Here is a 24,335-nt window from a genome sequence, read left to right on the forward strand (position 1 = left end):
CAGAGCCTTGTGGTACTCCAGATCGAACTGGAGAAGTGAAGGAAGAAGCATTATTAGCGGTGATAAATTGTGAACGATTAGTGAGAAACGAATGCAGCCACCTAAGAACGTTAGGGTCGAGGTTAAGTTTACTAAGTTTAAAAAAAAGCAGTTGAGAGACCTTGTCAAACGCCTTTGAGAAATCGAAGAATATGCAGTCGACAACGAAACCCCTGTCGAGGAATGAGTTTAGATCATGTGTGAAGGTAAAAAGCTGTGTTTCGCAAGAAAACCACTTCCGAAATCCATGTTGACTGTCCGTAAAAAACGCATTAGAATCAAGGAACGATGCAAGGTGAGAGTAAATAACATGCTCCATGATTTTACACGGAATGCTGGTAAGTGAGATGGGTCGATAATTATGCGGGGAATGTTGATCACCAGATTTATGCAAGGGAATCACATTCCCAACCTTCCCGTCATCAGGTATACATGCTGTTTCAAGAGATTGCTGGAATAGGTTAGAGAATAATATTGTGCTGTATACTTTGGTTTTAATCAAGAACTTAGAACTAATGTTATCAACACCACATAATGAAAAACCTTTTGTTTTTTGACTATTTTTTCCACTCCAGCAGGATCAAAGACAATAGAATCCATCGGTAAAAAGTCAGCACTGTTATATGCAGGGGTTACCGAACACTGATTTTTGGAAAAAACTGAAACGAATACACTGTTTAGAGCATTTTCACATTCATTAGGATGAATTAGTTGGTCACTAGAGTCTTTTAGGCTGATAGATGAATTGTCTTTTTTGTTAGCTACGCTCCAAAATTACCTAGGTTTATTTATCAAAAGGGAAGGTAATGTGTCATTGAAAAACAAATCTTTGGCATCCTTCAGTGCACTTTTATATTCAAGGGCCGCGGCCTGATAAGCAGTCCAACGTTCTTGGGAACCGGGTAGTTTTGCAGAGCGGAACATGCGTTTTTTTCTTAATACAGAGCCGTTTAACGATTTAGTGAACCATGGTGATTGACGGTTAGAGGTGATGACTAAGCGTGGAACATATTTTTCAGTGAGCGCAGCAACTTTTCCTTTAAACAGGCTCCAGTTAGCATTCACGCAGCGATCATGAAAGCTTAGCAAATAATGGTCTAAAAAAACAGACAGTTCAAGGTTAATAGCATCAAAATCAGCATATTTGTAATCATTGATATATTTACTGCGGTTACGTTGATGGGGAACTACGCAGGTCAAAGAAAAATGAAGGAGTAGGTGATCACTTAACCCTGGCAAGTATGATATGGGCTGGAAAACATCAGGCGATGTGGTGAGTACCAGATCGAGGATATTAGACGCAGTAGGTGACATTCGAGTTGCCTGCGTTACAAGCTGTGATAAGTTAAAATCACTGCACAAATTCAAGAACATGTCGCATTCACTTGAAAAAGGTTCACAATAAGAACTCACATTAGACCACACTATGCTGGGGAAATTAAAATCACCCAGTAAGATAAAGGGACTGCTCGGATAAAAGACTGTAATCATATGAATGACATCATGAAGATCGTCTACAAAGGTGGGGGAGGTAGACGGCGGACGATAGCAAACACCCACTATCAATTTCCTAGAGCATGTGCGAATTTCAACCAGTACAAGTTCCAACGCGCTTACAAAATCGATCGGAAAAGACATAACAGTATCAGCAGCAGCTACAAGCACGCCTCCGCCACATCTAGAACCCCTGTCGCACCGATAAATGTTATATCTCTTTTTACAGGTAACAAGTTCACAGCTATCTATCTCCGCCGATAGCCAGGTTTCCGTAAGACATACAATGTCAGCATCGCAAGCATCAATTACAGAACAAAGATCAACTCGTTTAGGTATCATGCTGCGAATATTTGTGAACAAAAAAGAAAGTGGGGTAATGGCCGGGGACTTAGTTGCACTGTCCCTCGCGCAGTGCTAATTGGTAACAAGTTCGGTCGGTGGCGCGGAGGCGCTGTGGGTATCATTCGTAGGGTCCTCCGTACGGTCGGTTGGCAACGGGAAGGCGCTTGGTATTTCATGAACGGAGTCATCAGAGTGATTGTAGGAGTAGCATTTATTTTTTATGTAAAGCTTATTGAAGCGAAGCTTGAAAGTGAGCGGCTCGGATTTGCCAAATTCGACCAGTTTTTTTCTAGCGTGAAGGGTGGCGAAAGAAAAATCCTCGCTAAGCGTAATTTTTTCATCCTTGAGCTTAGAAAAGTTAAGCAGTATTCTCTGCTTTACCTTGAAGGATAAAAATTTGGCAATAATTGGTCGACATTTTTTCGATGCGAACTCACCGAGCCTGTGCGCTCTATCGATCAAAATTTCAGAGGTCGGAATTTCCAAGCAGGATGAAAGAACCTTGACAAGCTTTTCTTCTGACTGAGCCCAGGACCCTGATTGCGCGTCAGGTATGCCATAAAACAGAAGGTTATCGCGTCGCTGCCTGTCTTCAAGTTCAGACAGGCGCGCGCGCAGCTGAGAGTTTTCACTAGAAAGTTGGACAACTAACTGCTGAAAGGGATGTACTTCCTTCTCGGTTTCGTCAATGGTAACAGTTTGGTGCTCAACGTTAGTTAATCTTTTGTTCATTTCGCTCAAATCTTCTATCTTCAGCTGGGACTTCCTAAGATCATCAATAGACTTTATGAAAGCCTTTTGGTCCAGTTGGATTTTCGCAGTTCGCGTGTTCAAAGTCTCCAGTATTGCAAACATATCTTCCAACTGCTTAGACTGGACGTCAGGAAGAGAGTCCTGTACCTGATGCCTCGTGTTAGGCCCAGGGTTGAGCTCGACGTCCCCGGACAACGCCAGCAGTTGGTTTAGAATATCAATGCATTCACTGAACACACAAAGCAAAACTCCCGGGCGTGGGAACAGCAACAGGCACACGTCATTCGATTTCTTAGCGCACAGGGAAGTAACAGAACTAACCTGGACGAAGAAGCAGAGCGGATTAGGTGGCCGCATCCTGGTGCTGTTCTCACGCCCACTAAGGGCGCCGGGGGCCCGCCAGCTGTTTATATAGGCAGCAAATGATGTCGCTGTTGATCTGGATCTTTCATGCGATGGAGAGACGGCGATGAAAATGAGCCTGTCTTGCGGACATGCGGCATCACAAGTGTCGTTGAAGTGGCAGGGAAGCTTGCTGATCTCATGGGTAGGTGACGATAGCGGCGCATTGCTGAACAGAGCCCATGCCGTAACCTGGACGAAGAAGCAGAGCGGATTAGGTGGCCGCATCCTGATGCTGTTCTCACGCCCACTAAGCACTAATTTGAAGCGCCCTCTTGAGTGCTTTCTTTAAGATGGCATCAATTTGCTGGATTTCGCTTTTGACGCAGTTGTAGTACGATAAGCTGTACATCAATCTGCTGAATACTAGGCTTTTTATCAGCTTGAGTGTCTGGCTCCTTCCATATCTTCTTCTCGACACCCGGTTTATCATTTTTCCCGCTTGGTTTACTGCAGTCCTGGTTAGGGCCAGGGCGTGTGGGCAGCGCTTGTTTGTTTGCACCAACATCTCCAGTATTCTGCATTGCGTCACTTCCGGGATCTGTTGTCCCTCTAGGTAGATTTCCAGGGGATCATCCTCGTTGCTGGTCTTGCGTCTCCGGCATACTCTAAGGAGCTGAGATTTCTCCGTTGAGCATGCGAGTCCTCTTACCCTGACATATGTTTCTACGCATGCTGCGGCCTCTTGCAGCTTGAGTTATTGGTATCCTAACGGAGCTTTTTCCGCCCAGATGGTGATATCGTCGGCGTACATTGCATGACATATACTCCCAATTTACTCTTATTGTTTGGCCAGTCCTATCATTGCCACGTTGAAAATATTGGGCGGAATAACTGACCCTTGCGGTGTGCCTTTGTTTGGAGTGGTGAACTGTCTGATCTTAGCTGTCCTAGCCCGATGGCCGCTTTTCTGCCCGCCAGGAAGGCTTTAACGTAGCCGTGTGCCTTTCTGGCACAGTTCAGATTGTCTTCGCTCCTTAGTATGGCTTCGTGAATGAAATTATCAAAGGCCCCTTTGATGTCGAGTGCCATGATAATATTTTCTCCGTAGCGTGGGATTTCGCTGAGTATTTTACTTTTATCTGCCGCAGCACATCTTGTGTCGACAGCTTGGCACTAAAGCCCTGCATTTGCATTCGGCAGTAGCAGCAGTAGCACATCGCCGACGCTTGTCTTGGAAGGCGCTTGACGCTTTTCTACCACTTCGCAGTTTTACGGCTGGGCCTCCGTTCAAGTTGAACCTTTGGCGCATTGCTCCTCTGCGGCTGCGCTGCATCTGAAGAATTTCCTGCTGACAACGACGCACGGTTTCGAAGATTGCGGACCGTATCTCCTCGTATCATCCGGGAAACCTAGCCTGCTCCCATTGGCCCCAGCAACCACGTTCGAACTACCGAGGTTTCTTCGGCGATACTGGGAATCATTGCTCCGCATTTGCATTCGGCAGTAGCAGCAGTAGCACATCGCCGACGCTTGTCTTGGAAGGCGCTTGACGCTTTTCTACCACTTCGCAGTTTTACGGCTGGGCCTCCGTTCAAGTTCAACTTTTGGCGCATTGCTCCTCTGCGGCTGCGCTGCATCTGAAGAATTTCCTGCTGACAACGACGCACGGTTTCGAAGATTGCGGACCATATCTCCTCGTATCATCCAGGAAACCTAGCCTGCTCCCATTGGCCCCAGCAACCACGTTCGAACTACCGAGGTTTCTTCGGCGATACTGGGAATCATTGCTCCGCATTTGCATTCGGCAGTAGCAGCAGTAGCACATCGCCGACGCTTGTCTTGGAAGGCGCTTGACGCTTTTCTACCACTTCGCAGGTTGGTGGCTTTGCTTCCTTTATTTTTTTTTTCTATTGCATCGTCTGCTGCTGCTGCTGCTGCTGCTGCTGCTGCCGGGTGCTGTTGCTTAGTGATAGCCATGCCTAATCATACGGCTCAAGAAGAGCCTGACCCTTGTCTTTCCTGCCATGCTGTTATCCCACCCGATTCCCCATTTGTAACCTGTGTAGCGTGCGAATTCAACTACCATGTTGGAAAAGCATGTTCAGGTCTAACAGCCAGAAGCTACAAAAGCAAAAAGGCCGATAGCAGCATTGCGCAGTGGAAATGTCGGACATGTGTAGTGGCGTCAGTGCGCACTTCTCGACCGTCCAGCGATCAATGTCGCTCACGTGGCTCCTCCTCTACGCATAGCTGTTCAAATAACGAACAGCAGCAGCTCTCTCAACAGGCACTAATGGGCATCGTGACAGATATGCAAAAAAAGCTATGCCTTCTGATGCCTTTAGTTGAGGCGATGAATGCACTTCCCGAGTTAAAGCAAATAGTGACTGATGTACAAGTGTCTGTCCAACACATGTCGGATAAGTATGATGAAGTGCTACAGCGCCTAACCAAGCAGGACCGTGAACTAACAGACATTAAGGAGCGTATTACAGCAGTGGAAGACTCCGTCAGTGCGAAGGAGATTTCTGATTTAAAGGATCAAGTTAACGAACTTGAACAGTATGGTAGACGGCAGAATCTCGAGATTCATGGGGTCAAATGGGAAGAAAATGAAAACCTTTTACCTAAAATCCATGAGTTGGCCGCTTCCCTTGGCCTTCGTTCGCTTGTTGAAGACGACATTCATGGCATTCACCGTCTTTCCACAAGAAAAGGTCGAAAGGCTCCCATTCTAGTGCGGTTCGTTTCTCGAAAAACAAAAGATAACTGGAAGAGCAAGAATAAGCAACTGGTTGACAGTGAATCAGAAGTCCGCTTCTACGATAACCTTACCAGTCGAAACAAGCATCTTTTGTGGCTGGCACGCACAAGGGCACAGCAGATGGGTTACTGCTTCACGTGGCAAAAGAATGGAAAGGTGATGGTCCGCAAGGGCCCAGGTGAACCAATTCTGCGGATTTCGTGTGAGGCAGATCTGTGTAATATCAAGGAAACTAAGCAGGCTGAAAGTGATGATTCGGAGGCGTGAGCGTCCATCAACTTAGTTTTTTTTTCTGTGTTTCTTTATCTTTTCTAGCAGTATGGATTACGAAGCATCTTCACAAAACCGCAGTTACTACGCGATACATGAATTTAACGAGACAGTAATGGGATTACTTTCTCATTCAAATAAGCCTCTTTCTATGTTTTGTTTAAACTCACAAAGTCTTCGAAACAAAGGAGATGCCGTTGGCGCTTATCTGAACTTACTTCACCATAAATTTGATGTTCTAGCATTTACAGAAACCTGGTTCACTGATTCCTCTGACGTTGCTCAATTTGAAGACTATTCTCATGTGTCTTTGTTCAGAGACAACAAAAAAGGGGGCGGTGTCTCTCTGTATTTTCGTGATGGCGTATCACACGCCTCCCTAGAGTCGTTTTCCGTTGTTGATTGTGATTTTGAGGTACTTGTTGCCGAATCTTGTGGTGTTATTATAATTCTTGTTTATAGACCCCCGTCTGGTAAAGTTGAACGCTTTTTTTCCTACCTTGACAGTGTACTTCACTCGTTTACAGGACATAGCCAATCTGTTGTCGTGCTGGGTGATTTTAACATAGATATATTGACTGAGAATACAGTTTCTAAGAGTTTTATTGGTATGATGTCTTCCTACAGCTGTGCAAATGTTATAAACCTGCCAACAAGAATTACCACAAGTACCAGAACTGCTCTCGATTTATGTTTCACTGATTTCTTACCAAATGATGTACAGTCGGGTGTGATGGCCTGCGATGTTAGCGACCATCTTCCATTTTTTGTCTTTTTGTCCCATTCGAGGAAAACTTTTTCTAATAGCACAGCTAACACTTTCTATCGGAAAGTTAATGACGAAACTATATATTGCTTTCGACGCATGATTTCAGAGGTGGACTGGTCACTCGTTTTTAATGAAGATCCTAGTCGCTGTTACGATGTCTTTGAAAAAAAATTTCAAGATGCCTATTATGAAGCCTTTCCTCTAGTCCGCCGCTCTAGGTACAAAAAGTCTAAGAAACCGTGGGTTACGAAAGAGCTGTACAAAAGAATAGGGCAAAAACACAATCTCTTTGCTGATTTTTTGAAGCACAAGGACATCAATATACTAAACTTGCATAAAGCTGTAAGGAATAAGCTCAACACTGATCTAAAAACCGCAAAACAGGAATATTACGCAAAAGCGTTCGCTAATAAACTTGCCCCTAATCAGATATGGAGGTCATACAACAATTTAGTATCAAAACGAACCGAGCCAACTCCAGTAGAGATTGTGGTAGATGGCGTTCCACTCAGAGGTCGTCCCTTATCAGACATGTTTAACGAACACTTCCTGACGGTTGGTGACAATCAGTCTGCGCAAACAACATGCACTGATCCAATGTCATATCTTAAAGGCATACCAAAGCCTTCGATATTTCTTTCCCCAACAACTACAGCCGAAATCTCTTCGTATATAATACGTCTAAAAAATAACTGCTCCGTTGGAGCTGATAACATCAAGGGTGAGGTAGTAAAAGCCGTATCTGATATTATCGCACCTTTGTTGTCCCATATATGCAACCAAATGCTCAAAGAAGGCAGGTTTCCAGATAAATTAAAGATAGCAAGAGTTTGTGTGGTACATAAGACAGGAAGCTATAATGATCCTAACAATTATCGCCCAATATCCGCTTTACCGGTCTTCTCAAAAATTGCTGAACAAGTCATCAATACCCGCCTTACTTCGTACTTCATTAAGATCGGAGCTATTGCGAAAGAACAATATGGCTTTCAGAAAGGGAAATCTACGGAAAAAGCTTTACTTCACATAAAGGATAAAATAATTAACAATATAGAAAACAGAATTTTTACACTTGGACTATTCTTAGACTTTAGAAAAGCCTTCGACTCGGTCTGTCACAAAATTTTACTGCGCAAATTACAATTCTATGGGATACGAGGTTCCGCACTTAATCTTATTCAGAGCTACTTATCATCCAGAGTACAATTCACAATGATTAACGACATACCTTCAAGCCACGGCCTTATACGCACTGGTGTGCCACAGGGCTCAATACTGGGTTCTATTCTATTCCTAGTTCACATAAATGATATTGTTAATATTCTTCCTTCCTCCGAAACAGTTTTATACGCTGACGACACAAATATTTTCTTTCATGACGCGAGTTTACAAGCAATAGAATTTAGAGCTAATCTCTGGCTAGAAAACCTTACATTATGGTTGAGGGCCAACAGGTTAGAACTAAACATCGCGAAGACAAAGTATGTAATATTCAGAGCTAAAAATAAAGTCATAGATAATGAGCCAATCATATTACACAATTCGAATATTTTACAACGAGTACAGTCAATAAAACTCCTTGGAGTTATATTTAATGAACACCTGTTGTGGACTGACCATATTAATCAAGTAAGAAAAAAAATTTCGCGATCAGTGGGCCTTCTAAATAAATTTAGACTTCTATTGCCAGTATGGCTCAAAAAGCAACTTTATTTCAGTTTAATTCATTCACATCTTCACTATTGTTTACTGATATGGGGAGACTCAACACAGACTAATTTAAATGCTTTGTTTTTACTACAGAAAAAGGCCATACGAGCAATTGCTAATCTAGGCTACTTGGATAGCACTAACTCGTGGTGGAACAGCTTGGGGTTACTGACAATTTTTCAATTAAAAACTCTTCGGCTAGCACTTGAAACATATAACAGATTTCATCTTGAAACTAATTTTTGTGCAACACCAGAACTACCGCAAAACCCATATCCCCTTCGACACATGACAATAAGAGCACCAAAATCAAGAACAAATTACGGATTCCAAACGATTAGATATCAGATGACTACCTTTTTGAATGAAAACAGAAATTTTCATGACCTCCTCCATCAATGCAGAACTCAAAAAATATACAAGAGAAAAGTGATTGCACTGTTGACTTCATGACTAACCGGTACATCCTGTGACATATTATAAATTGATAACAGTCAACATGATTGTATATATATTTTTTTCCTTTTAATAATTCCCTGTAACCCAACAGCACGCATCTTAACAACTTCGAAGATACCTTAACATTGTTGTACAGTTTTTCCTTTGTTTTTCTTTTAACATGCCAGCAAGTGTAATGGCGACCGCTACATTTATTGTATTTGTTTATTTTGTGTGTGTATGTGCCGAGTGCAGTTTGCTTACCCCCAGGGAGGAAGGCCCTCGTCAGGCACCACGCCTTTTGGCCTCCTTCCTGAAGTGTATGAAACACACTTCAAATAAATACTTTTCAAACAAACTTTTCAAACAACCATGCTGATCGGGTATAATTCGTTATCGTCCATGTAGTCTTGAAGTCTTCGTAACCACTCTTTCGTATATCTTGTCCAAGCATCATGTGAGAGAGATTGGTCAGAGGTTCTCTACATGGAGTTTTTTTCCTTTCTTTGGAATCACGATGATTTCCAGGGTGTTAACATTCTTCTGGGTCCTTCCGCTTACCAATGTTTGTTGAGGTATTCGGTTAGTTTTTCGACTAACTCCTTACTGAGGTTGCGGATAAGTTCGTTGTTAATTTTTTTCCGCACCCGCTGCAGTGTTGCTTGTTGCGCTTCTTATTGCCGCATAAGATTCTTCCTTTGTTATGGGCCTGTCCAATGCTTGGTTTTCTTCCCCTTTATAGCTTTCTGTGTAAGCGGCCGGGTTTCTGTCGCCAGAGCATTTTTGCGCACTTTTTCGAGCAGTTATTCATCCCTCCCTTCATACTGGTGAACCAGTCAATGGATGGCTATGTTGTTGTCATTTTGGTTTTGGTCAGGCCCAGTAGGACTTTGAGTATGCTCCACATCTTTGGTGTATTCAGGGTCCCGTTCAGTGAATTGCTGAACTGCTGACAGTTTTGTCTCGCAAGCTGCTCCGCATACTCCTCTGCTTTCCTTGCGATCTCCACTATTTTTATATTGAGCTTTCTATTCAATTTCTGCCTCTTCCGCCCTTTCGTGAGTCTCTTTCTTGTTTTCCATTGTCTGAGTAGCCTAAGGTCTACGTCTGATGTTTGCTTCTTGCGTTCTACTTCTTTCGTGAGCTTTTTTACTTGTTCTTTGAGTTTATCTTACCTTTCGGATATCGACTGAATTTCCCCTCTTCTCGTGTCGCTGTCCGACACTTTAAAGGCTTTCGAATCTGTGGTTCTGGCTTTGCGTATTTGCCGCCTCATTTTATCCGATGTCGTGATTTGTGTTCCTATTACATAGTGGTCACTTCATAGGTTTTCCATCAGGTTTTCCAACTCTGCTTGTTTTGTTCGCAGGACGAAGGTGAGGTCTGGGCAGGCATCTTCGGTTACGCTGTTCCCGGTTCTTGTCGGGTTTTCGGTGTCGGTGATTAGCTCGCACCCCGTGTTATCTGCCGAGCCGGCTACTACCCTGCCTTTTATTTCTGATGTCTTGTATCCCCAACTTCCCCCTCTGGCGTTGAAGTCGCCTAATATAACTAGCGCATTTCCTTTTGCGATTTTGTTGGCTCCTTTAAATAGCTCTTCAAAGTTAGCCTTCTTTGCTTAGGATAACTATATACATTGACTACGAATGTGCTTTCTCCTGCCCTTTCTGTTTTGGAATTAGTTCGACTATTACATGTTCTACGTCCGTGTCAGCTATCCTGTCACTTTGTCTGGCCGTGAGGCTTTTGCTAACTAGAATCGCTGTCCTTTTTCGTTCTTCCTCCAGGTTTTCGTAGCCCGTACAGCCTTGTAATTTTGGTTCTACGTTTGTTTCTTGTAGCGCAATTATGTCCGGAGGTAATACTCGCGTGTCAATGTATTGTTGTAATAGCCCTTGTTTTCTTTTATAACCTCTGCAGTTCCACTGCCACATTGCTAGTTTTTCTTCTTTTTTCTCTTTTTTCGCTCGACTATCCTTGATTATATTTCCTAGTCGTCTCTAGTACTGTAGTGAGGGAAGACATGAAGAGGTGAGGGTGATGGAGGGCAAGAAAGACTGTTTGAGAGCAAGGGTGGGAGCCCGAGTCACACTGCGAAGTTTTTGTCTGTGAAGACCGGTATGAATTCCTGTTTTAAAGCTCTAGTTTTTAGGGTGAGGGTCCCTTGGGAAGACGTACTTTCTGCACTTTGAAAGCACACCACGAAAGGCGGGGTGCCGCACACCTCTTCCGTCACCAGTATTTACCACACCACTCACTATGCTATGCCGAAAAAAGTGATTTTCTAACTTAAAAGGCTATTTTTAAAAATTTTATAAAGTCTTAGGTGAAACACCCTGTACAGTGCACTAACAAGGGGGCACTTGCTGGGCCGTGCCCGTGGCAGCCGGTCCAACGTAATCTCTGGTACTGCAGTCAAAATTTTCATTATCAGCCTCGATTCTGACAGAGTGAACGGTAAAGCTTGTAGAACTTATACCTAGTAAGGCTGTTGAATTCCCAAATTCTGAGCCATGCTTTCCGGAAAGAAATCAATTTTTTGCTCAGTGATGGTTCAAAGAACTGGCTGCAGCGCAGCAAACTACTACTACGAAATTCCACTGTCAAATCAAAGTAGAGAATATTCTGTTGGCAGCGTTGGTGTGTAATTTTTTCATTCACACTGTGAATAGTTCAGCACAGCCTTGTCGTCTTTCTACTTTTTTATTTTTGCTTGAATACTGGTATAGGAACCCGGTGCCACAATGTGTTGGCAGAGCCAACAACTGCGCTCTTGCCTTAGAAAAAAAGATCAGCAGCAGCTTAACCAGCTTGGTTTGAATCATCGCTCGCTCCGCCTTGCATGTACGAGGTGCTAAAAAAAAGAAAACGTTTTTCTGCTCTTCAAATAACAGGAACATCTCTTGGTTTATTTCGGTCCCTGGCGAGACGTGTGACCATGTATTAGCGCATCTTCTTACGAAAGAAATTTCTTGCAGGCATGGTAGGGAATTGAGACTCAGCGTTTTGATAGTGCGTAGAAGTAGAAGCAAAAACCACGCGCTGTTTTGCCTGGTGTTAATTATGAATTATAATGCACTAGCAACATTAGCCCTGGCTTATCATAGTTTAATCTTGACTTTCAATGCCTTTGCTTGACCTTAACTGGCTTACTTGGGTTGATAATTATATGATGCAAGTTTGCTGAATATTGCATTATTTTAGACGTACTGCGGTAGAATTGTTTTTTTTCTACATTCACAGATGGCTGGGAGTCCTGATTCCGCTTCAAGTGCAGAGTTGCAGCAATTAAGCTACGCGCCACTGCCCTGCAATGGCAGGTGCTGCCATCGCTGGTGCTTATGGGACCCATGTTCTTCCTGAGCAATCTTTCGCGACTAGTCATTAATTTAACCGTCACTGTGAGATGTTTGCTCATAATCTTGTGGGCAGCTTGTGTTGACGTCACGCGACGCAGGTGACCCACGTGCCAAAAGCAAGCTTCGGACAGGCAGACAGTTGCTTGTCAGCGGAGTGGAAGCGCTAGAGCACTGAAATGGCGATCACAGGAATCGTTCACTGCAGACTCAGGGAGTTAGTGATTACCATTATTCAGCCCAAATGCTACATTTTAGCGCCTTGCTTTATCATCAAGTCCCCTGAATAGTGTTTTATTTTAAGCGACAGCATAAGAGCCTCAATGCAGCGGAAAGCCGGCATCGCACTTAGGAAAGGCACAAACAAAATAAACTTCATAGCTGTGGGAGCAAAATCCGAACTTGCGGCGGCGCTAAAAAATCAGTTCCGCTGGCCGCTACATCATGCCATTACGCCATCGCCACAACTTTTTAAGCATGGTATTTATTTAATTGAAAATATATTGCATTTACAATAACTAAATAATTTGCAAAGCTTTTAGAAAACGCCACAATAGACAGACTAGAAGACAGACGCGATACTAGAACACTAGACGCGAGGTAAGGCTTAGCACATCACGAAGAGGCAGTGCCACTCCAGTTTAGAGTCGGCCACTTCAAACACTTCCCTCGGATGAGCAGTCAGTTTGGAGAAATCTTAACATCCTGTCTAAGTGAACTGCCAAGCTCTCGAGCTGTGCTTGCAATGTAGTTGTCATCGTCACGTACCCGCGTTCGTAATTTGCTAAACTGTCACTCTCTCACGTTGTAGTTTGAAAGCGTTTGAAAGCGTAGTCTTCATCATCTTCGATCTGTCCGCTTGGCAGCGTCATCAGAAGATCATCCAGCAAACCGCAAGAAATGACGGAAGATTAGAACCAGTGACATTCAGAAGACCCAGTGCTATCAGAATGTCATCTGTTAACGGTGATTAAACGACCTACAAACTTTCCTTGTTATGAGTCTTTCTGTGCTTAGCACTTATTGTAATTGTCGTAGTAAACGCTACTGCATTGTTTTCTAAAGATTCTTGGCATACATAGGTGTTTGTACACACACAACAACGCGCTGACTCATTCAAGAGTGCTCATAGATAATAAAATGCTATAAGTGCAGGACACATGTATGCATGCAGTTCGTGCCAGAAGTAAAGTCAGAGTGATATTCTGGGACTCAACTCGTAGCTGTCGTGGTTTTGTCTCACGTTTTAGCTCAAACGTACATGCGTACGAATACACACACACATATATAAGGATCTAGCCTCTCGTTCATTAGTGCCTTGAGGGCTTGTCTTATATGTTTATTACACAATATTTTCGCTAGATGTTGCAGACTACAAAAATAACTCCATTTTTAAAAACACTATTAGTGACGGTGAGTGAGGGCTGATGATGTGATGGCGATTGAGAGCTAGCACATTTTTCGAATTGTGGCTGAGGGTGGGTGGGATAACGTTTAAATTGAGGGTGGGGATGAATAAGAGCCATGGATTAAAAACTGAGGGTGGGGGAAGAAAAGTAGATAGGGGAATTTGCTCACCTCTCTGACGAACACACCAAGTCTCGGGAGCTCCAATTGTATCAGAGGCTATGTTTTTTCAGATTAGTGACAAAGCCTACGAAGCAATATTTTTATGTCTTCTAGTTATTATTTTATTAAGGCAGGCAATTTTAGGGTTCTGAGCGGACTCAAAAGAACACTGGAATGAAAGTCGTAAGGCTTATTTCAAGTCACACGGAGAACATTCTTCTGAAAATCAAACAACTTATGAATGTTTGTATTTGAAGGTGGCCTCATACGTGACAGCACTAACTAAGGTGAGAGAGAAAAAGTGCATTATAAAATAGCAGTTTTATGAATTGAGGCAGGTACCTGAGAGAATCGACATCCAGGATCTGTGACAGTTTGCAACGAAGAAATTTTTATGGAACTGCTAGAGCGTCTCGTGATCAAAGTGCACGTCCAAACATTTGATTTATCGTACAACTTCAATTGAACATGTCTTAAACACAATATCTCCAGGTAATGCGATAATCATATTTTTTATTGATAGAGTAAGGCATTGGTTCTTTCGGTGTTGATTATTCGTCAGTGTTCGAGATAATATTGATGTAATTTAGAATGCACGCTGTTAGCATGTAGGACCAAACCATATGGGGAGTTAGATGAAAAGAGAAGTCTGATGTCATCGGCATAGTAATAAACGTGATGTCGAGGTCAATGTCAGTAAGATCGTTGATTGAAATGTTAGACAAAAGAAAGGGCCAAAATGGTTTTTTGAGGGACATCCACATGAAGAGGAAGGACATTATATGATAAGCCGTTTACATACACAAATCGCTTTCTGTGACACAAGCATGACTCAAGTAAGTCGAGGGCCTTATCTCGAATGCTATAATAAGTGAATTTACGATGCAAATGTATAGTCAGTGGAATCGAAAGCTTTGTAGAAGTCGACAAAAGCGCCTAAAGTTAATCAACGTGCCTCAAAATTTTCTAGAATTAGTTCTTTTCGCTTAAAGCACGCCAAATTCAGTCGGAATGCATTTGCAGAAGGCATGCTGATGTGGGGTTATAAGCAGTGCTTGTCAAAATATTCGAGATAACCTAAAAATTATTATCTTCTCAAGTCCTTTTGACAAAAGCTAGAGCATGAAGATTGGCCTATAGTTCGATTTTTGTGATTTGTTACCTTAATTGCACAGAGCATGCACCATTGCCACCTGCCTTCTTCTCGAAAATTGGCCTTTTGAAAGGCAATGTAAAGATGAGGAAGAACAGGTGAAATAAAATCAAGCACAAACCTGACAGGCTCGATCTGCACGCCATCAGCATCACAGGCCCTACTGTTACCTAGCTGGTGCAAAAGAAGTTTTATTTCAAGTTTATTTCAAGGGTTCAAAAATGTCGACTCCGTGCAGTGAGCATCAATGAAATGGATTGCTCTCAGGCCGGCAGTTTGCGGACAGATACTGATGAAATGGTCTGTGAAACAACCGGGAAGCACATCGCCACAGATTTTCCCACGGTTCATGACAATGTACAGTTCAGGGTTCCTATTTAGCTTTTGTGTCATAAGAAAAAGCGTTACAACCTGTCGCAGCGGACACACCTGATTGGTCGAAATGGCGGAAGCGGATGTGGTGGTTCGAATGCAGCGAAAAGGCTCGTAGAAACCGGATGGTGACGTCAAACACATAGCTTACGCAGCAGATGCACGACACCCAACATGGCGACGGGCTTTGAAGCAGAGCCTCTAACTTCGCAGTGAACTCGTCGATGTTACTGCGTTTTTCAGCCCGTGAACTGGCTATAAACTGGGTATGAGACTTACGCTTCGTCTTGTCTTGCCTATAACAAATTGAATGGACGAAAAATTCGGGCTGTTTTTTTATTTCGTTGGACGATTCGGTAGCTCGCAGACCTAACGAGCACCGGTCTGATGCACAAATTGCTGTCATCATTCAAACCGGAAGGCGCCACTCTCATTGGGGTTACCTCCTGTGCGTACACTGAACAATGTAACATAAACCGTAATGTCCCGTAGAATGTTTGCTATTACTGCGCTCAGAATATTATTTTATATTCTAGAACTCTCTATTATGTGTTGTAGCGTCCAGCATCATGACCGTGTGTAATGCCTTGGCAGCTTGAAACCGCTCATGTGCACAAATGGTCAGTCGCCAGCGACGCACTGCAACACCGCCGCGTTTGAAATGCCAGAGGAGGTTTTTCGGCGTTTCTATTGGTTTTCGATAACTGCGGCGGTGTGGCTCTGCATTGAGCTTTCGAGTTAGCTTGCAAGTTAACTTTCAGGTGTCAATGGGCATGCGTGCGCTTCGTACCATAGCGAGCCTATGAAAACATCGTCTGCGGAGTCTCGCTACGCACATATTAAGAGAAACACAGCAAAAAAAATTATCTCATTCCTTTATTTATTTGCTGCAGAAAAACTAAAAAGCGGAGAGCAGCATCTGGCCGTTCTTGCAGTGCCTGCATCAATGAAAAAAAAACGTAAATTACCCTCTGCACAACCGTCCCACCACAGCGCCAACTTACATTCAGCGATGTTGCAGACTGCAAGTAGTCACGGCATCTTGGTTGAGCACGGCACGGCTGGAAGAAGAAGACGAAGACGTTTCTCGATCTCCTGTCGCCTCAGATCTGTGTATTTACCTAATTTTCCCTAATTTACCTAGTTTTATTTGAATATTCGAGGACGGCAGCATCTTCAAGGCGGTACTGTCCCTATGGGAAAAGTACGGCTGCTCCGGCGCCGACAAGCCTAAAGGGACCACGCCATTCAAAAGAATCTGGCTCGGAAGAGGCGGCCATAAAATCCCCAGGCTGTCGGGCGACCAGAACATGGACACAACCACCCGTCCAGCGACACCTCATCGCTTAGTGGGGATGAGTCAACGATCGTGGACAGTGACGAGTCAGTGGCCGATATAGCTGACGTGGAAAACGAGGGCTTCAAGTTGGTGAGTCATCGCAAACAACGAACAGTAGGGATCCCGGTAGTGGTTGAGCCCACAGAAAAGAGGGTTAAGAGAGAAGAATCCCATCTTACTTTTCGCGCCATTCAATCACTGCTAGGATCAGCTCCGATTCGAAGTCGGTTCACCATGCACGGGGCTCTTCAGCTGGATGTCACGACGGAAGAGCAGGTTTACAAGCTCCTGCAGAACTCTCAGATTTTTGGCATCACATTTAACGTGCGGTTGTCCCGTTCCTACATGAAGAACACCTGTGTTATTAAGGGTGTACCAAAGTGGTATTCAGAACGCCACCTACATGATTATCTGAAACCACAAGATGTTCTGCACGTGAAACGACTTGTGCGTCGTGTGGAGTCTCCAGGAAAAGAATAGGCTGCGAAACCTACGAACTCTATGGTGTTGCCATTCGCTCACAACTCAGAGCACCCCGGAAAAGTTGATCTGGGATTCACAAAACACGCAGTTGCAGATTTCACTGAAGCTCCTCCACGGTGTTTAGATGCCAACGGTTTGGGCACGTGGCCAAAATTTGCACAAAGGATCGACGCTGTAAGCGGTGCAGAGGCGACCACGACTTTAAAAACTTCAAGGCCGATTTTGCTTGCGCCGACTGCAGTGGTGATCATCCAGCGAGTTTCGCAGGCTGCCCCTTCCGTCTGAGTGCACTGCACCGTCGAATATCCTTTAATGGTGGTCCCAAAACCCAACCGACTGATACGCCTGTCCCAGGATTAGACGTGTTCCCAGTTTTGGAGTCTGATGTTGCTTTACCCAACACTGTCCCTAAGAGACCTGAGCCCAGCAAGACGCCAAGGTAAATAGCGTGCGAGTCGGTTGTTCGACTTCCAGCAAAAGTGTCCATGTTCCTGAGCGACCGGATAACAGCCAGACTTCACGGCAAGGGGGACCATCATAAGCACAAGTGACAAAATAACCAGCCACTGCTGCCAAGAGGGTGTCCCCGTCGGCATCTTTTATCGATGTTGTGAGTGCATTGCGCAAAATAAGGAGCTCAAAAATCAAGGTATGTCTGACCTTCTTCATGTTTTGTTTGGAGCCCTGCGTTCACATGTTCCAGCGATGGCGCCTGGTAACCTGAAGAACTTCCTACAGCTAGTGCTTTCTTTTGAGTCCCTAATTAAACATTCGCAGCAAACTTCCTTGCGATCTAAAATGGATGGTGTTAAACCTCGTGGATTTCATATGCACTGAAAAGTGCCGTTTATATTGCAGTGGAACTGCGCTGGGATTTTAAGTCGGTTAGCTGAACTAAATCTATTCTTGAAATAGACTTGTGTTCCAGTATTGGCCATGTCACAATCTGGCCTACCAAGCGGAAGATGTTTGACTGGATAAGTCGCCCATAAAAACTGCAGCATAAAGCAATTTCCTGCAGGAAGTGCTGCGCTTTACATAAGAGGGAAAATTCCACATTTTTCTTTAAGCGTTGCCGATCTTTGCACAGATGACATTGAGGTAGCGGCTGTGAGAATACAGCTCGGCTCTCGAACCTTTTCTATTGCATCCGTGTACGTGTCTCCGCGGAAGAAGGAAGCATTGGATTTGTTTCTACAGCAGCTCTGCGACCGCTGCCCAGCTCCTAAAATCATCTGCAGTGATTTCAACGCCCATCATGCCGTTTGGGGTGGCAAGAACATGGATTCTCGAGGACGCAAACTCGTAGAGGTTATTGATAGTTTGGACCTGTGTGTTGCAAATGACAGAAGCCCCACTTTCTTCCGGCCTCCAGCCTCAGCGACAGCTATAGACCTGACACTGCATTCATCTGACGTCCGCGTGAGTTGGTCAATAGCGCCTAACCGCATGGGAAGTGATCACTATCCGATTTTTGTGTTTGCTGCCGACTTTCTTATGCATGGTCCTAAAATTAGCAATGTGGTCAACTGGGACAAGTACAGAGAGCACCTAGAAAGTGTTTCTGGTGATGTTGTTGACAAAATGAATTCATGTAAGCTAGCAGCAACTACGGCGGTCAAGCTACCTGATCATTTTCCGGCCCTGGATTTAAAACTCATGAACCTTTGCGCAGCGAGAAGGGCGGAGCGCCAACTAATGCGAAAGAAGAACGACATGCAACTGAAGACGACCTTCAATGGTATGAATACTGCTATTAGACGGCACACGAACAAGCTGTACAGGTCGCAATGGGCCTCATTCTGCGCTAGTTTGACTGTGTTCTCACCGATGACGAGAATGTGGTGAGTTATTGGCAACCTTGCTGGAGAATCTCGCCTTTCGAAGCCTTTTGCAGCTCTTGCAATACGCAAGGAAAACCTATCGCGTGCTTGGCAGAGGATTTTGCAGACGCACTCGTACGCGCTGATTCTGGAATATATATATATATATATATATATATATATATATACACAACCTGCTTCCTCCAGGTCTATCATGGACGTCCCGTTCACGCTTCGTGAGCTCCAGACTGCGTTCAGTGGTCTGCGGCGCCGTTGTGCACCAGGTCCCGATGGCATCACCAATCAAATGCTGAATAATCGGCCCTTGCAACTCAGAAAGGAGCTCCTCAACTTCATCAATCGAGTTTGGGAGACTGGCGATGTTCCTCCGTCATGGAAGGTGGCACATGTAGTTCCAGTACAGAAGCCTGGCAAAGACATGACAGACCTTGCCTCGTATCGCTCTGTGTCATTGACCTCCTGCGTGGCTAAGTTAATGGAGAAGCTGGTAAATGAACGCTTATCGTGGTGGCTTGAGGACAGCAAGGCACTGCCAACATGTATGACAGGATTCCGCCGAGGTCTTAGTGCCCAAGATAGCGTCTTAGACTTGGTCAGTCACATTGAACAGCAGAGAGCTTACGGCCTTTCCACCTTAGCCATTTTTCTTGACGTTGCGAAAGATTACGACAGCGTGCTTCAGAGCTCAATTCTAAACAGTTTGCAAGACATGGGCATACAAGGCCATATGTTAAGATTCATTTAAAAGTTTATAAGTGATCGCGCGGTTCGTGCATGGTTAGGGAGTACGTTAAGCAACGAAATGGTTCTATCACGAGGTGTGCCTCAAGGAAGTGTTCTTTCCCCCACGCTCTCTTTAACGTCGTAATGGCTAGCCTTCCCGATTTGTTGAAAAATACTTGCAGGCAAGTGCGTACGTCACTTTATGTTGACAATATCTGTATTTGGATTACTGGCTACCAACACAAGTGATTAGCCCTGATAGCTCGACAGGCTCTACTTTCGGCACAAGCTTACCTTCAAGGTGTAGGGTTGTCTCTGTCAGTGGAAAAATCTGGCTTTGTTCTGTTTCCAGGTGTAGGAAGACGTCAAGCGCGGCTGAGGATAGACCTCGGCCACTCTTGCATCCGTCAATTCAACCACACGCCTTTCTTGGGCGCTATTATTGACTCCCGTCTACAGTGGCGAAAAGCTGTAGACGCGATTGTTTCATTAATATCTTCTCGTTTCAATGTGATCTGTAGATTTGCCCGTGAGCAATGGGGAAGCCATTCTTCAATGGTCAAACTTCATGAAGCGCTGGTGGTCAGCTGCATAATGTATCAATTACCTTTAATTTCATCCTCGGCATCACAACTTGAACGTGTTGAAGTTGTCCACAGACAGGGCCTAAAAAGACTCATTAGAGTTCCTCAGGCGGCTGCGAATAAGGCAGTACTTCATGAGTCCCTATCGAAACCTCTTAGCCTTATCTCTTCTCAGAGGCTACTAATGCATCTTGACCGCCCTAGGAGAGACGGTAGCTGGGCGATTCCTTCTCCAGCGGCTCTGCAAGAGATATGAGTCGAAGGCTTACTTGGCACTCAATACTCTTATTTCTTTAGGTATTAATGTCCGAAAGCAAAGGAAACAGTTGAAACCCCCTGGTTTTTTCCGACCCTCGACTGTAAGGTCACAATTCCCAATGTGAGTGCAAAGTGCAGCTCTCCTTTGGCCGCAGCGCGTTCTCTTGTACTTGAACACTTGGAAACAGAGTATGCCTGCCATCTTCAAATTTTCACGGATGGTTCTGTGGACAAGGTCAAACAAGCCAGCGAAACGGCTTTTTACATTCCTTCTTTGGACTGTAAGTGGTACGTACGCTGTACTGCTGTCGCATCCTCCACAACGGCTGAAAGTGTTGCTATTGAGGCGGCTTTGCGGAAATTAGGGTATTGTCCGGCTCAACCTGTTGTCATCCTAACTGATTCAAAATCTGCCTTTGAGAGATAAGAGTGCGGATTCCTCACTGATGCCTTGTCTATAAGCTCTTTGCGCTTGGTGCTGAATCTGCACAGCCGAGGCTTTACTATACAGTTCCAATGGGTGCCCTCTCCTATAGGAGTCAACGGTAATGAGGTGGCAGACAATCTCGCCCATAAAGCTCTCTCAATTATTTCATCAAAAAAAGTACCTCAAGATGGAAAAAGTCGCTGCAGGAAAATGGTGCTCGATCACTTCAGTACCCTGTGGAGAGCGTCCCACAAACCATGTGTGCCCAAAGGACTGAAAAGATCTCAGGCGACCCTTCTGCATCGAATTCGCACGGCCTCTGCTCGCAGCATAACATCGTCTCGCGGCATATGCGGTATGCAGTATGCAGCATTCGCGGCATAGCATCGTCTCCGCTCTGCTCTTTATGTGGTGTATGCGGGATTATCGAACATTATATTAGTAGTGCCCAGAATACAACGCGGAAAGGCATGTGATGTTCGCTAACTTCAAGAAGACAGGAACCCGTCACAGCACAGTTCAAGACATTGTCTACCCGAGTGGAAACCAGACATGCAGAAGGGAGGCTGAATGCCTTCGTTTAACGTGTCTGCAGGACACGGATCTTGTTTCTAAATGGTGACAGCAGGAACGGACTATGGCCTACTGTGATGGAATGTGCGCGTACATGGTGTCTTCCGGAGTGGACTACGTTATAATGTGAGTGAATGTGTGTATGGATTGTGGCACTACAATAGCCTATGTTCTACTGTGACTGAATATGTGCATAGATGGTGACTTCTGGAGTGGACTATGATGTGGACTGTGTGGATTGATTGTGTGCATAGATGGTGACTACGGGAGAGAATGTGGGCTATTATAAGAGACTGTGCGCACAGCGGTGTAGATGCGAGAGGCTTGAGGACATTGTTAATATAGAAGGAACGCTACGGTGGAGCAATTGCTGGCAGATAAAGCAAGGCTAACCCCACCTGTAGCATTCAACACCTCAACTCAACTCACGGCATGGAACGCGCATTGTGTAGCTAATGAGTGCAGGCTACAATTTTTCCTCTCCGCTACCTTTTTCTCAATTTTAGAGTAAAACGCCTTGTTGTGCGAAGAAACTAGCTGCCTTTTATTGACCATCGGCGATCGACGGCTGTAGGTTCCGCCTTCTGTCAATGAAAAGCAACACTTAGTTGCGAATAATATTTACTTCTTTAGGTACACATCTGGCCGTTATGGTGCAGAAAAGAGAGTCTGAACTATTTTCTATATTTGTTAAAGTTAATTGGACAAATAAAGGTTTGGTTTGGTTTTGGAGGGTTTAACATCCGAAAGCAACTCAGGCTATGAGAGACGCCGTAGTGAAGGGCTCCAGAAATTTCGACCACTTGGGGTTCTTTAACGTGCACTGACATCGCACAGTACACAGGCCTCTAGAATTACACAGGCCTCTAGCATAAACAAACTCCCGCCAACTTTACGCAGTTCTTAACGAAAGCGATCTAGGTTATCACTGGTGATTGCTTCAAATATAGGAGGACGTTGATTTTGATATTATGTTTTACGTTTGAATCTTAAAAACTGGAATGTGGCCGCTGACACGATATGAAATAACAGCATATTTCATATCGGCCTGACTGCTGTACGTGATGTCCTAATCAAGACATGATGAAGTATCGGAAGTAATTCCAGTAGGGAAATGGATGACACTACGGCAGCCTTAAGAGCGCAACACGAGCTCAAGTCCATGCCTCAGAGTGCTGTAAGCTCTAAGATATGGTTTGTTTCAAGGGGGTTTAACGTCCTAAAGCAACTCAGGCTATTAGAGACGCCGTAGTGAAGGGCTCCGGAAATTTCGACCGCCTGGGGTTCTTTAACGTGCACTGACATCGCACAGTACACGGACCTCTAGAATTTCGACTCCATCGAAATTCGACCGCCGCGGCCGGTATCGAACCCGTGTCTTTCGGGCCAGCAACCGAGCGCCGTAACCACTGAGCCACCCCGGCGGCTCATAACCTCAAAGATATATACTGAAGTCACCACATATGATAACACCGCACTTAAAATCAGGAACACTTTCGAAAAGCCTCTGAAGCAAGCGCGAAAAGCAATCGGTATTACCATTTGGTTGACGATAAAAAACAGCATACTATACGCGCGTGTCAGACGGACAGCCATTCATAATGATTACTGACACTTAAAAATTCTTAAACACTAGCACGAAGACGCCACTATTCCGTGAAGCACTTCTCGATCGAATAAAACAATCGTAGTTTGGAAGCCGCTGGGGAAGTGCTCTTCGGTCATACCAAGTTTCTGACAGCATGACAATATGAAACTCAAGATCGAGGGTGCTAAACATGGCCTCAAGTTCAGCCGCCTTGTTTTTCGTCGATTGACAGTTTACATGAATACAAAAAACTGATCCATAATGCTCAGAACCGGCGAACGCCATCAATTCGGAAGGAAACACAAGGGTCACCCAATGATGACCACGTTATGTAATAATAATAATAATAATAATAATAATAATAATAATAATAATAATAATAATAATAATAATAATAATAATAATAATAATAATAATAATAATAATAATAATAATAATAATAATAATAATAATAATAATAATAATTTTTCTTCTATATTTTGTTGCATAAAGTGAAAGAGCACCTCAAAAAGTGGTAGAGGTAAATCCAGAGTGAGTGGATGAGCGGCGCAGCGCGTAGCTGGGCGCAAGAAAAAAAACGGGTTGGAGAAAGACAGTACAAGCAAAATAACAAACAAAATAGGGCTTTGTGCGGCGAGTGCCAGTACTCTTGCGAGCCGCGACAAAAAACGACTGTGTGTGACATCTAGAAGAGGAGGGATGAAAGGGGTGACAGGATTACGCAATGCTTCAAGAACGCTTGATAGGCAATTCGGAATGTTAAACGTGACATGGAAACGACTGTGTGAAGATGTTAACCTACTGGCTGACTGCATGCGGGAAAACTAGAATGAAGAGCAAGCTTCATGCTCGATTCCACAAAACTTAGAAGCGGAAAACATGGAGCGCGGTCATCGATTGCTCCAAAACGGCTCCAAACGTTACAGTAATGTATGCCGTGGTGTGCCTCTTTGGTTTAAGTTGAGACAAAAGTGTTACTAAGAAAATATGATATAAATCAATAACTAAAATTAGCATGCATAATGATGCGCTCTTCGACTGTTTAACGTTGGATACATGTGGCAAACAAAGTGGGATAAAACAAGCCCAAGCAACACCATTCATCAATACACCCAGGTTGCACATCCCAAGCAGCACGC

The 24,335-nt window shown here is 44.3% G+C and overlaps 2 protein-coding genes across 2 annotated transcripts in view; one reads left to right on the forward strand and one right to left on the reverse strand.

Annotated features, from left to right (window-relative positions):
- The window catches only part of LOC144129564 (uncharacterized), a 920,144-nt gene that overhangs the window by 703,575 nt on the left and 192,234 nt on the right, over nt 1–24,335 (forward strand). The gene's annotated exons all lie outside the window — the stretch shown is intronic.
- On the reverse strand, nt 1,951–6,767 carry LOC144127664 (uncharacterized). The gene is made up of 2 exons (XM_077660609.1): nt 6,721–6,767; nt 1,951–2,860 (listed from the first exon to the last, which is right to left on the reverse strand). The coding sequence occupies exons 1-2, from the start codon at nt 6,765–6,767 to the stop codon at nt 1,951–1,953; spliced, it is 957 nt and encodes a 318-aa protein (XP_077516735.1).

Source organism: Amblyomma americanum, chromosome 4 (genome assembly GCF_052857255.1).
Source record: "Amblyomma americanum isolate KBUSLIRL-KWMA chromosome 4, ASM5285725v1, whole genome shotgun sequence".
NCBI lineage: Eukaryota > Metazoa > Arthropoda > Arachnida > Ixodida > Ixodidae > Amblyomma > Amblyomma americanum.

Bases quoted from the DNA above. Each gene is read 5' to 3' on its own strand.
- LOC144127664 (XM_077660609.1), bottom strand. From the start codon at position 6,767: ATGGTCGCTAACATCGCAGGCCATCACACCCGACTGTACATCATTTG. The intron at 2,861-6,720 runs GTAAGAAATCAG...TTGTGTGTTCAG, and splicing joins ACCCGACTGTACATCATTTG to TGAATGCATTGATATTCTAA.